Here is a 14288-nt window from a genome sequence, read left to right on the forward strand (position 1 = left end):
TATATATATATATATATACACAGTGGAATTTTATTTGGCCATGAAGAAAAATGAAACTAGCAAGAAACTGGATGGAAAAACATTGTATTAAGCAATGCAACTCAGGCTCAGAAAGACAAATGCCATATGCTCTCTCTCATATGCAGATTCTAGCCTGTAACTGTTAAATATTTATATCTATGTGGGAGTAAATATGTAAAGGCCAGGAAACTAGAAACTCCTTTGAAACTCCCATGAAATTATAAAGAAAAAAGGAAGACGCTTTAAGGAAAGGGGTGGGGACAAGAGACAATAGACTGAGTGGAAAGGGAAAAAATGAGGCAAAAGGGAAGAAGGGAGAAAGAGAGAAATGAGGTGGCGTGGTGGGCAGGGACAGAATCAACCAAAAGGAAGTGTGTCTGAAAATGTCATTCATAGACCTGTTACTTTGGTTTTGTATTTGTTTAAATATTTGTATCTTATGTATATAAGTGTTTTGCCTACATACATGCCTATGTACCACATGTATGCCTGGGGCCTGTGGAGGGCAGAAGGGGGCCCTGGGTCCTCCGGAACTGGAGTTACAGGTAGCTGTGAGCTGTCCTGTGGATACTTAGAATTAAACCTAGGTCCAGGAAGTGCTCTTAACCACTGAGCCATCTTTTCAGCTGTGGCTTTATAAGCTGATTTTAAACAAAATATTTAAGGGAAGAAAATAATATTAGAGATAAATTATGATCTGCTTTGGGTAGCCAGTACCTCAGTGAAAGTAACTAAATTGAGGGGAGAGAAATGGTGAATTGAAAAAATTTTAATTTAAACTTTTGAGAATTCTGTAGTTGAGTTCTATATTTGTGTCATTCTTGGCCCTCCCTCTCCTCCTCTGCAGCTCCTCCCAGGTTACCCCAACCTCTCAAACTCATGACTTTATCTAAGCATAAAGAAAAGATTACTTACACAAAGCAATGTGAACAGAGGGTGGATGAAAAAGACTACAGATGTGTGCACATCCCACCATGTATGTCTGTCCAAGACCATACCATTTAAGTCCCACTAATCAAATAGAATCATCATGCCTGCTTAAACAAACTGATATACATAGGGGAAGAAACTAGTTTATGCTGGTGTTAAATTAAGGCATGGTGACTTGTGCAGAAATGGAGCAGCAAAGAAAAGTGGTGATCTAAATGGTGTGTGCCCTGTTTTTATTCCTGTCCCAATTTTCTTTGAGAAATTGCAGAGAAGATATTTGGTAGAAAAATTAAAACCCGCATATGCAGAAGAAATCAGGCAAGGAGCCCTCAATGGGCCAAAATGCATCAAAATGCATATAGAACTCCTGGAAAGGAAAGGCAGATGCAGTCAATGCTGATGCTACAAAAGGTGATACAAAGGAGTTCCAGGGAAGGAGGCACAGAGGCCACCATCAGCTTCATGGTAGGAGGATGTGGTGGACAGAAACAAGAGGTGGTCCTGGCTCAGCAGCTGCCCTCTAATGCCTTTTTGTTGTTGTTGTTATTGTTGTTTTGTTTTGTTTTGTTTTTTGTTTGTTTGTTTTTGGTAATGGCACTTCAAGTGATTTTATCTGTAAGATTCAGGGGGTTTTTGTGTTTCCTTCAGATACTTTGGCAAGAATACAAATGGCATCTAAGATTGTGCCATCAAATTACCATTTACTAAGTCAAAGTGATCAAGTGAGTTATACTCGAATTTCTTAGATGATGTAATTATTTCCTCTTTAGGGTCATTAACTTTTAATGGGATGTTTTCCACCAGCACAGTTCACATTTAAGCATATCAGTTATCCTTTTTAAAGTCTTTTATATTTTATTAGGTAAATGCAAATTGTATGAATGTATAGGTAGGCTATGGTGTTTCAACACATTGCATTGTACAATGGATAAACCTGCATAATTATTATACTCATTACCTCAAATGTTTATCTTATCTTTAAAGACATATAAAACCTTAAGACCTTCTCTTTTATCTGTTTTAAAATCCCATTATTAGGAACTACAGCCCTGGTGCTGTGCAATAGAACACCAGCACTCATCCCCCCACTCCCAACCTAATAGGCACATTGTCCTAGTTACCACTATCTCCCACCCTCTTCCACGTCTACCCTTCCTCCCTAAACCTCTGGTACCAAGTGTCTTACACTCTCTTTCAAATTTACTTAATTCCATATACAAACAAGATCTTTACTTCAAGGGGAGCCACAAATCACTTCTTGAAAAGTAGTGTTTATTTATTCAGGGACTCCCAGCTCAGGTTCAGAGATGGTTCAGGAGGTAAAAGTATGTATGCGCATGCTTGTGTGCACACATATGCTAATAATTATAATAACAACAATAATGATGATGCCAAGATACATAGTTACTTAATCTAGTCCTTCCTTCCTCCCTCTTTTCCTTCCTTCTTCCTTTCCTTCTTTCCACAAACACACATGGAATATCCACTAAGTGCTGGACACTGTTTTAGGACTTCAGGCTCTGACAGGAACCAAAGCAGCCCAATGTTCCTACACTTATAGAGCATGTACGCTAGTTGAAGGAGCTAGGCAACAGCTAAGTCTGAAAATTGTCTGGTGATTTGCAAAGAAACCCAGAATGAGGAGAGAGAGTAGAGAGGGCTCAGAGATGGAGCTGCCCTTTTACATGCAAATCTATAACTGGCCACTGAGTAGGTAGGACTTCTTCCTGGGAACAATGAGAAAACAACCATCCTTCCTCCTCCAGAACATGGGTTTGTCTTTCTTATGCTTGGTGAAATAAAATACTAGCCTCAGGACTTTTCTGGTTATCCTCATATTATTATATAATTTCTCTGATTGTTTTTCTGTTTTGTTTTGTTTTTTTGTTTTTTTTTTGTTTTGTTTTCAGGACAGAGTTTCTCTGTGCAGCCCTGGCTGTCCTGGAACTCACTCTGTAGACCAGGCTGGCCTCGAACTCAGAAATCCGCCTGCTTCTGCCTCCCGAGTGCTGGGATTAAAGACATGTGCCACCGCTGCCCTGCTACTCTGTTTCTTTTCCAAGAAGAGTCATGCTGGGTATGCTTAATCTCCATACAAAGGTTACACTTCCTTTAAAGCTGAAGAATCTTAGCCTTGGGCTTGTTTTGGTCTATTTCAGTGAGAACAGAGGGTGAAGCTGTCTTTCTGCACTCTTGGAATTGGTCCCTATTCACCAGATCCCTCTTGTCTGGGTGGGAGTGAGAGGGTGCTGGTGGAAGGGTAGGGGATGTGAGGCAGGAGAAAGGCAGATTCAAGAAGGGCAGGATGCAATCCAGTTCTTGCTTCCTCTGGGTATGTCTATGTTCTATCCCCCATTCCTGACATATATTTATGAATATTCAAATATGACCTTCTTAGAATGTTCTAGTAGCATTGAGATTCTCCCGGGGAAGAATAAAGGTAGTTCTTATGATATAGGATGACTATTTGGGTTTTAAAATGCTGTTCCAAAGGTCATGAATTTGAAGTGAAGATGAAACAGGAGGAAGCAGAGAGGAGGGAGGGGATGGAAATTATGTCGATGCAGTATACCTGTGTGAAAGTTTGAAAAAAATAAAAGTCTAAATGAACTAACAGCCTGCTTCAAGTCCTGGAAATCCAAGTGGTCTTTCTCCCATTCTACATGAGGATAGGCTCTGAAATGACCACATGTCATGTATTTCTTTTCTCCTGGCATATACTTGATTCACAAAGGTTACTTCTTGGCTCAAGGACTACCTAGTTCCACCCCTGGCATATATGCAGCTGGCTCTGTTCTTCTGTTCTTCCTCTTCAGGTAGGTCGCCAGAGCCTTGTGTCTATAATTCCCCATCAACCAAGGAGCTCTATGAGTGCAATTTAGAACACAGCCTTACTCATACTCTCAAACTCTTCTTTGAGCATCCTGGATCCCAAGCTTCTTGTACCATCCATGTGACTAGGAGCCTAATGTCACCATCATATATGATAACTTTGCCGAAGTCAGCTCATGGTTCACTTCAGTTTGTGAAGCTTCTATTTTGTTCTTAGCCTTCTAGAGCCTTCACCAAATATAGACAGAGTACAAACTGTTACAAATAAATGATGCCCACAGTAATACATGCAGCCAAAGAATTCAAGCATATAGACTTTAACCAGCTAAACAGAAATATTATTGGATATTAGAGGCAGCCACTCAGCAGCAATCTTGAAAAAAAAAGGGAAAATGCTAAGAAAGCAATCTGGAGGGGACACAGATGGGAAAAGAGCTAGCCAGAATGTTTGTACACATAACTCAAGAGAAGGGGACGAAATCTGATCCAGGACATCAAAGTCCAAACATACATAGTGATATAGAATATATATTATATACATTATTTTCAATAATACATATTATTATATGTGTTTACATGCACATATATGTGATATATGTGTGTTATATATCAGTATATATTTAGATAATTATATATAATATGCACATTATTATTTCAAGCAAGACTACAGAATAGTCAGTATATAGTTATATGGGGATCTACAAGCTATTGGAGTCTCTGTGGAACAGTGTGGCAAATCCAAGTTTCAGTTTGGAAGAGTATTTAAAATCTCAGAAGTTAGTGCCCACTTGTATATACTGTTTAGATATTTTGACCAAGTGATATCGCCTGGTTTCAGTTTTCTTCTCTGTACAAATATGTCTGTCACAGTTGGTACCTGCCTGAGTCATGTAGAGGGTGAAACGGTGAAACCAGGCACTTCTCATACTGAACTGAGCTAACGCATCCTAACGCATCTATAGGAGAGTTCACAAAACTATTTAGCCAGACTGTCCCTTCTGTCCCCCGGGCACCCAGTGTATTCTCATCTTTAACTTGACGGAAGAATTGGGACAGTTTTGTAGCTTTACTGAGCCCTTCATGTTTCCAGGAGGATATAATTCCATTTATGAAAGTCCCCAGTCCAGTGAGATCAGCACTTCTGTTACACCAAGTGCCCATTTTCTCAGGTCAGGGCTGCAGGCCTGGGAGCTGGCAGCTGCAGGGACTGAGCATTGGACTGCTGCTGCTTCCCTTTGCTGCCCCCATGCTCGGCTCTTGGATGCCTGCCAGGTCAGGCTGAAGGGGAGCGATAGAGATCCGGTGGAAAGATATAATATTAAGTGGCCCTTACTCCCTTCACGTGAGTTAGAGAGCGTGGGTTTGGCTGACAATCGAAATCAACTCCTCTCCTAGGACATTTCTGAGATTGCTGTCTGGCATTCCTTTACTGAGAATTGCAGCTTGCTGGAGGCAGAGAGCTTCACTTCCCCCACCCCACCCCACCACCACATTCCCTATCCACTCCTTCCAAGGCTTAAACAAGGTAGTAGGAGCTCCTTCTTAGGTGTTCTTTACTTCAAACCTGTTCTTTATGTTAACCCCAAAGTTACAAAGAGCAGAAAGGCTACCGACCCAAATCACCAATGACCAAATTAATTAAAGTAAGCAGTTAGTAAAAGCAAGTTTTTTTAAAATTCCTGTACACAGGCCGCTTTTCACATATGGCAAGGTTTAAGTGGTCAGCATTGGGTGTGGGGGAGATAAAGATAGCTCAGATGAAGGGGAATTCCAAATGGGGAATTTGGTGGGAAAATAGACATGGTTGTGGGAGCAGAACCTAAGCATAACAAGGTAGTCATAACGAGGTTGTCATAACAACAGACAGTTATAATAATCTTTTGAACAAAGGTAGGGTTGCAAGTTGGTCATAACAACATTTAGAAACAAAGACACGGTTATCTTTTCCTCAAACGGGCAGTATAGAACCATTTGTAGTTAAGGTTACCAGATGCGCATAGCCCCATCCTTGAGAAACAGGGGTTTACTCATAATCAGGGATGCACCTCGTTTGTCTTTACTACCAGACAGCCTTCAAGCTTAAAATGGAAGCAGGCTGGTTTATCACTTATTTCCCTGAAGGAAACTCAGTCATTGTCTTGACTGACTATATTTTACTGCCCTCACTTAGGATCTGAGTCCTTTCTGGATCATCTCAGATCCCTGTAGTCATAACCCTGTTGCCTGAATGCTACGACTAATCAGGCTGGTCCCCACCTCCAGGCAGAAGCAGTCACTTCATAGCTGGAAGTGAATTGCCACCATCATTCAATCATTTCCCCTGTGACAGCAGGACCTCGTGGCACCAGACCTGAGATCATGATCAACAAGACCATAGTTTCACCAAAACTGATTTTGTATATTTCTTGACCCCTTCTTTTATTTTTCTATATAATCTATAAGTTGCCATTTGTACACTGATGAGGGTGTAAAGTGACTCTATCGCTGTGCCTTCCCAGTGTGGCAACACCAGATAAATTCCTCCTGCCATTGACCATGTGTCCAAGTGGAATTTGGAGGCAGTGTGGTCTATTAGAAAGATCTCCCCACCACACATACACACACACACACAGAGTGCAGTCCTCTGGCCTAGCACTTCAGTAATAGCAATTTCTATGCTGACCTTTGGTATTTGTGCTTGGTTGCTTACTCTCTGCCCCAGACCTACTGACTTTTACAGAAGACTCCAGCAGATCTTATCTCATGACTCATCTAGGTGAACACCTTCAGAGGTACTAAGCCACTCTGAGGGTAGCTCTCTCTCTCTGTATATATAGATATATTTTATATATATGATATACATATATCATATATATTATATATATTATATATATATGTGTATATATATATATATATATATATATATATATATATATATATATATATATATATATATATACATATATATATATACTCTCTTCTGCCTCATCAGGCACAATACCTAACACTAAGCTCCTCAGGCTAATGTCACACACCAGGCCTCTACATCTTTGAAACTTTAGGACACATGTCTCTCTGAATGGTTTCCATGAAATTCTTCTAAACTGGGGGAAAAGGAAGAAGCAATCCTCAGGTAAACAAATCTGCTTTCTCTGGGCAGCACCCTCCAAAAACACAGCAGCCAATACTGTCTTACCCTGGTTTGGAGTTTTCAGATGATTCTACATAGGCAGGCCAGATTGTTTAGTTCTACGCTCCCTGACAACTATCAAGAGTGTTCACATCTAGTTATATGACAACACTTGGGAGGTGGGGGAAGAGAGATTAGAAGTTGAAGGTTATTCTCAGTTACATTGTAGGTTTAAGGCCAGCCTGGTCTATATGAAACACAACTCAATAGACAGACAGACAGACAGACAGACAGACAGACAGACAGACAGACAGACAGACAGGCAGGCAGGCAGGGATGGATGGATGGATGGATAGATGGACAGATAGAAATTTAGAGAGTGTTCCAGACTTTAGGCTTCTGTCAAAACTTTGGAAAAACAAAAAAAGAGAGAATAATTGATTCATCACATGGTGTCCAGGAAGCCCTGAACTAGTGTCTACCTCTCCCTGAACACTGGAGACACTAAGTGATGTTAGGATTGATAAGGGTAGGTTTAGAATGAGAATAGTATCTTTGTTGAAGACTTTGTAACCTTGTCTTAAAAATAAAGAGAAAATGATGATTTCTCCATCAGAAAAACCACGATTTCCTAAGATGTGAGATTGTATCAGAGATGATTCCTTGGTGGAGCCTTTGTATCTAAAACAGACTAGAAATGGGGAGAGGGAGGGCAGGGTTGCCATGGCCACCATCAGATGCATAGGAAAGGCAAACTCTCCTGTAAGTGTAAGCCTTGACCACTATTTTATAGAAGCTAAGTAAAGAAACGTCCAAGATCCACACTCCTCAATTTCACTTCATCTCCCACAACCCAGAAATCAGTGTGCATCCTGCTCAACTTCCTCTTATTCTAATCATGCATCTTCTCAAGAAAACCCAGGTTTGAGGAGGAGTGTAACAGGTGCTACTGACTGAGCTCAGCATCAGATGTACAATCTCCACCTACATGCTGGCTAACTGCCAAGGAGACATTTCAGGGCAAAGTGCAAGAAGCTTGCATGAAAACCAAAATTTCACATTGCCTATGAGATTTGAGCTGGAACAGGAAAAAAGTATGAGAACAGGGAAAAAGAGATGCCAAGAAACCCCAATGAGTGGAATGAAACACTGCAGAGGGAAGTGTCTTTTCTGTCATCTCATTGGCTCCTGAAAACTACCTCAGTCTACATCCAGTCAGCTGTGATTTTACACTGACTCTCACTTCCCAGGTCACCCTGCCTGGCCTCTGCTTACTGCAAGTAAAAGGAACAGAGGAAACCAAGCTGTTGTGCTCAGATAATTCATTCCTGTTAAGCAAGAGAATAGCAGATGTTCTAGAATAATTTCAAATATATAACTATGTCTTCTCTTAGGTCTGGCAACTTCAAAGAGTGACCTGAGAGTATCAGCCTTTGAGGGGCAAAAATATGAGATACACCCAGTGTTCTCAGCATGCTTGCCTTCAGAACCCGAGGACATCTTTTTTGAGATGCTTGAGAAAGCCTGGGTTTGCAGGGAGTATAGCAGAGATGCCATTGACTGAACCTAACATCAGACACATGGAGTCTACTCACATGCTAGCTGACTGCCAACAAGGCATCCCAAGGTATCTTGGGATCAACAAACAAATGGGTTTGTTGAGTTTTTTAGACTTTGTCTGTATATGATTTTGTGACCCTATGGTGTATGTTCAGGTGCCCATGACTTAGATCTCAACATCAACACAGAGACCAGAAGAGAACATGTGTCCCTATCTATCTATGTATCTATGTATCTATGTATCTATGTATCTATCTATGTATCTATCTATTTATCTATCTATCTATCTATCTATCTATCTATCTATCTATCTATCTATCTATCAATTCTCTACCTATGATGAGGGAAACAAAGTCTCTTCCTAACACTGGAGTTAGTTTTTTTTCTGGCCCTGCTGATCTTTCTGCTTCTGTCTTCTCTGGAGCTGGAGTCACAGGTGAGCAACAGGTAAGCCTGTTATATAAGAAATGAAATCTTAACTCTGAGCCTCATGATTGTGCAGAAAGGTCTTTCAATAACTGACTCATCTCTTCCAGCCCCTAAAATGAGCTTTTATTTAGCTCCAAAGATGCTGCCATTATAAGACACGAGTGAAGAGTTTTGAGACCAGCAAGCTCTGCCTTAAACCCAAATGGACAGATACCCAAATGGACAAGCATTAATCCACTCCACATGATTAAAACAGAAATTGCTTATACAAATGTACATTTTTTTCCCTGTGACTGGATCCAAACATTTGTGATCATATTAATAGCAGGTTTGATTTCTTGTAACATGTACTTTGAGAAAAGTATACGAAAAGAAAAAAAAAACAACAGAAACCCAGGTTCAAAAGTCATTTTCCTACTCCCGGGTTAGGTGATTCTGAATGAACTTCTCAACCCTCAGGATTCTTTCTCCCTGCCTCTATAAAAGGGAGATAAATGCCTACTTCACAGGGTTATTCTGGAAGACAGAGAAGTATCCAGTAAGCTGCTGCTGCCACAGCACAGCATCACAGTCCTCCCACGGTAGGACTGCGAAGTACCAGGGATCTTTAAGAAGAGGTAAGAGATTCCTTTTAAGGGAGCCTTGAGGCCACTGAAGGTGTGCTCTCAGAAGAAATTGGGTGGCCCAGTTTCAGCTTCCCACTTATTCCTGACTTAAAATGTGGCAAATCAGCCTGACATGCATTCCCCTGACGACATGCCATCTTTCTCAGACCAGTGAGGTGGCCCAGTTTTGGACTTAAATCTCCAGAACTCTTACTTCATATGTAGCGTGTGTCGGTATTTTGTTATAGCAACAGAAAGCTAACTGATACAGGCAGGCAGCCTGCTAACCACTTCTTTGTATATCTAATTTACCCAATAAGCTTAAAAAGTAGGTGGACTAGCCGGGCAGTGGTGACACAGACCTTTGGTCCCAGCACTTGGGAGGCAGAGGCAGATGGATTTCTAAGTTCATGGCCAGTCTGGTCTATGGAGTGAGTTCCAAGACAGCCAAGGCTACACAGAGAAACCCTGTCTCAGAAGAAAAAAAAAAAAAGAAGTAGGTGGACTGTATAAGTTTGGTAAGGGCATTATAACTCAGTTACCTAATTAATCCCACAAATGAGTAACAACAGTAGGAAAATAAAAAACAAAAACCAAAAAAACTCCTAACTTTACTTTTTACTGTTTCAGTGTGAGAAAGATTTCAGACAAAAAAATTAACAGCAACTACTTACTGGACTGTCACTTCCAAATCGCTTATATGTTGATATACACAGATTTTTCACTGTCTCGGGACTCTCTATATCATAATCTTTGGGGAAGGCTTCTCTGTCACGGTGCCTTCACAGAGAAAAAAAAAAAAAGAAATTAAAGTCCCTTAGGAGTAATCCTTACTGATCATGCATTGCATTTAAAGACTTTAAATTTGCTCTGTTCCATGCTATTATTTCAATTACAAATTTGTGAAAGTCGTGATGAATGATGTATTTCTTTCTTCTTTTCAAGGAATGCCGAGACTACTCCCTGAAAACAACCTAGCCTACTCAATAAAGCTGAGACTGTCACAGAAACACCACTTAACTAACACAGTAATTACTCAGCATCTCCAGTGAACTGAATCTTATTTAATAATGTAGATGACTTACTGACAGTAAATTCTAAAATAAGATATGGGAATAGCTTTAAAAGGCAACTTGTCACTTTAGAAGTTCTCTCTACCATGAATTTTAATTACATTGTTTTTCAAACAAGGCAGGGTGTATTGATTGCTAACCTGTGTGGTCCCTGTTTCCAAAAAGCACCCTAGGAGACTGGTAGCCACAAGCTAAAAACTAACAAAGCCCCACTCCTTAAAGTGAAAATGGAGATAAACATTCAAATTATCTTGGGTAAAAGGTGGATGTGGGTAATTTTAAGAGGAGGAAGGAAGAGAGAAATTTGGTGTGACAAGACAGGGAAAGGAAGGATTGTGGTTGACTAAGTTTTCCTAGGGCTTTTTTTCTTTTCCTTCTTCTTTCTTTCTTTTTCTTTTTTTTTTTGTGTGTGTGGGGGGTAGATAAAGGAAGCTGAGACCAAGCATCCTGCAGAAGGGACTCAAAGGGGTGCCGGGCAGGAACTGTGCATGGGATACTCAAAATTTCATCCAACCATCTGTTTGTTCAGCTACAACTTGAATTGTCCTGCCTGGTGAGATTTGAACACAGTATGTCCCCTCTGAAACTCAGGCATACATTTGATTTCCTCAGTGGTGGTGCTGGGAGATGGGACTGAGGGTGGGTGGGTAAGAGGTAATTAGATCATTAAGATGTACTCTAGCCTTTCCTTAGTGTTGGCAATTCTAGATTTCTCCGATTAGTTACCACAAGAACAGACTTATGCGAAACTATCACTTGCACTACTTGGCCTATTTTGTACTTATCTGATCCTCCTGTTTGCCTGTGACATAGTGGTAGAGTCCTTTCCAACCTTAGGAGCCATGAGCTTTCTTTTATCAATTACCCAGAATTGTAACCGGGATGTGAAATCCTCCCATATGCTCATGTGTTTTAACACTTGGTCCCTGGTTGTTTTGGAAAAGTTATAGAACATTTTAGGACGTGGGTACTTGCTGGAGGAAGTAAGTCATAGGTTATGTTAGCCTCAGCCTGTCTCCCGCCACTCAGCACCAGCAGCTACATCATGAGAGACAGGTGGCACTGTGCCTATAAAAAGTCCCCATCAACACAAGCTGCTCTCTTACTCTCACTCTTGCTCTCTCACTCGGTCTGTCTGTTTCTGTCTGTCTTTCTGTCTCTGTCTCTTTCATATCCACACTCCCAGTTGGCCTTGTCACACTCCCTTGTGTGTCCAAAGACTCTCTTGGTGCCTGAGTTCTCTCCCCTTGGGGGGGTCTAAATCACAGTTGGACCCTATTCCTTATCTCTGGTCTGCCTGCAACAGGCTCACTTTTCTGCACACAGAGCACTGGGCTCTCCATCCATCCCTAGCAACTGGTAAATGATCCCTCTCAGTCAGCTTAAATGCTTTCCCGAGTCTCTGGTACTCTCGGAGTCAGAGGTACACACCTCTGATCCTTTCCCTTGAATGAGGGTTCGGGGTTTTTTTGTTTTTTGTTTTTTGGTTATGTTTGTTTGTTTGTTTGTTAAGCTAGGTTTTGACTTTTGGCTTCATTTGAAAGTCTTGATACCAAGTGCCAAGTTTCTCCTCTGGCTTAGGCAGGCTAAGCTCCTGTCCCCTATCCAGTGAGGTGATGACCCACTGAACAGTCTGTGCCTTCTTCATTTGGTGCTCCAGAGTCCTAGAGATACCTTGGACTTCAGGCCTTCCCCTTTACCTCACCCATGGGAACTGTGTGGTCTTTACCTCCGGGCTCCCCTTTGGGATGCCTCTTAGGAGAACCTCCAATGCTCCAGCTAATTGCTTGACTAAAGGCCCTCTAAACTCACCATTTTTGCAGTTGAATCTGGCCTCAATATCCCTTAGGTAATCAATTCAAACACCGATCAGAAAATAATTCTCCATTCCCTATTTCTTTTTTCTTTGCTCCAAATCCTGTTTGGTTTTGTTTGTTTGTTTGTTTGTTATGTTTTTTTTGTTTTATTTCCCCCCCCTCTGGTCTACACACACACACACATACACACACACACACACACACACACACAGAGTGTAAAAGTACTGTCTTTAAGTAAGAGTTGGCCTGTAAGTTTGTTGCAAAGTGGGACCTGGAGTCAGACCTAGCAGGGTAGAGGGAGCTTAGTAGCAGTCTAGCTGCAGTGTGCACACACCGGTTCCTCTCTATAGCACCTGCTCCCAACCACACTGTTAATCTAACTCTCCTAAGGTATGTACTAATCCTTTGTTCATGAATTTGATTCCGAGTTCTAGAGTCCAATTCTTCAGCTGCTGCTTCTCGCTGGCCTGCTGTGCCCTCCACTTGGGGCACCTATATGCTTCTCGGTTCCTCCTCAGTTTTACCATGTCCCTTACCACTCCTTTCCTTGTCCTATGCCATAAGTGTCTCTTGTTGGAGTAACCTTTTGTACATTGTGTGAATATGTGTCTCTGTAACGTCAGTTGTTGATTGCTGTACTAGCAGAGGTCTAAGTACTAGCTGGATCTTGGTACTGCTACTCCTATGGCCCATCAATGGCCTCGTATTTTGTAAGCATGCATCCTTTCTTACTTGCTGGTTGGCTTGGCTTTAATAAAGATCTTACAGCCAATAGCTAGGCAGGAAGTGTAGGCCAGAACTTCCAACAAAGAAAGGGTCTCTGGGAGAAGAAATCAGATGCAGAAGATTCTCCAGCAGACAGGGGGTGGGAGTGGGGTGGACAGATGGACCACAGTGGAGCACAGGGGTACAGAACTAGCCATGTGGTGGGTCATAGGCAAGTTAGGTGGGTTAACTTTAGATAGGTGACAGAGAGACTGCCCTAGTTAAAGGCCTGGTCATTAAAATATTAAAAAGATTCTCTGTCATTATTTATATAGCTGTCAGGTCTGTAAAAGTCCCACTATATTTGACGCCTAATGTGAGGTGCCAGATATATTGGGACTTCCTCTTCATCTCCAGCAGTTAAATAATGACACAAAGACTTTTTAATATTTACTAAAGCTTAGGCATATAGTTGAGCAGATTCTTAGATAACTCATCTAAAGTATCCTGACTGTTAAAAGTCTCTTGATGATAACATTCAACCTTCTACTCTTAAGTCTTTTTATCTCTGTGATTTCTTTGTACTCTGCTTTCAAAAGTTAAAAAAAAATTCTTAAGGTTATGCTATAAACTCTTATCTCAGGATTTGTAAATTTATTGGGTATGGTTTAAAAAAAATTCTGTGATCAACCATCCAGTGGGAAAAAAGCAGCATTTTCAACAAATGGTGCTGGCTCAACTGGCAGTTATCATGTAGAAGGCGGCTAATTGATCCATTCCTATCTCCTTGTACAAAGCTCAAGTCCAAGTGGATCAAGGACCTCCACATACAACCAGAAACACTCAAACTAATAGAAAATAAAGTGGAGAAGAGCCTCGAGCACATGGGCACAGGGAAAAATTTCCTGAAGAGAACACCAATAGCTTCTGCTCTAAGATCAAGAATCGACAAATGGGACTTCATAAAATTGCAAAGCTTCTGTAAGGCAAAAGACACTGTGAATAGGACAAAACAACAACCAACAAATTGGGAAAAGATCTTTACCAATCCTATATCTGATAGAGGGCTAATATCCAATATATACAAAGAACTTAAGAAGTTAGACTCCAGAGAATCAAATAACCCTATTAAAAAATGGGGTACAGAGCTAAACAAAAAATTCTCAACTGACAAATACCAAATGGCTGAGAAGCACCTAAAGAAATG

General features: G+C 41.0%; 1 protein-coding gene across 1 annotated transcript in view; it reads right to left on the reverse strand.

The window, feature by feature from the left end:
* The window catches only part of CUNH9orf135 (chromosome unknown C9orf135 homolog), a 105336-nt gene that overhangs the window by 56604 nt on the left and 34444 nt on the right, over positions 1-14288 (reverse strand). The window contains exon 2 of the mRNA XM_031384795.1: positions 10161-10266. Within this exon, the coding sequence (XP_031240655.1) occupies positions 10161-10266 (106 nt within the window). The remainder of the gene's footprint in view (positions 1-10160; positions 10267-14288) is intronic.

The sequence above is a fragment of the Mastomys coucha genome, unplaced genomic scaffold, assembly GCF_008632895.1.
Source record: "Mastomys coucha isolate ucsf_1 unplaced genomic scaffold, UCSF_Mcou_1 pScaffold21, whole genome shotgun sequence".
In the NCBI taxonomy this organism is placed as follows: Eukaryota; Metazoa; Chordata; class Mammalia; order Rodentia; family Muridae; genus Mastomys; species Mastomys coucha.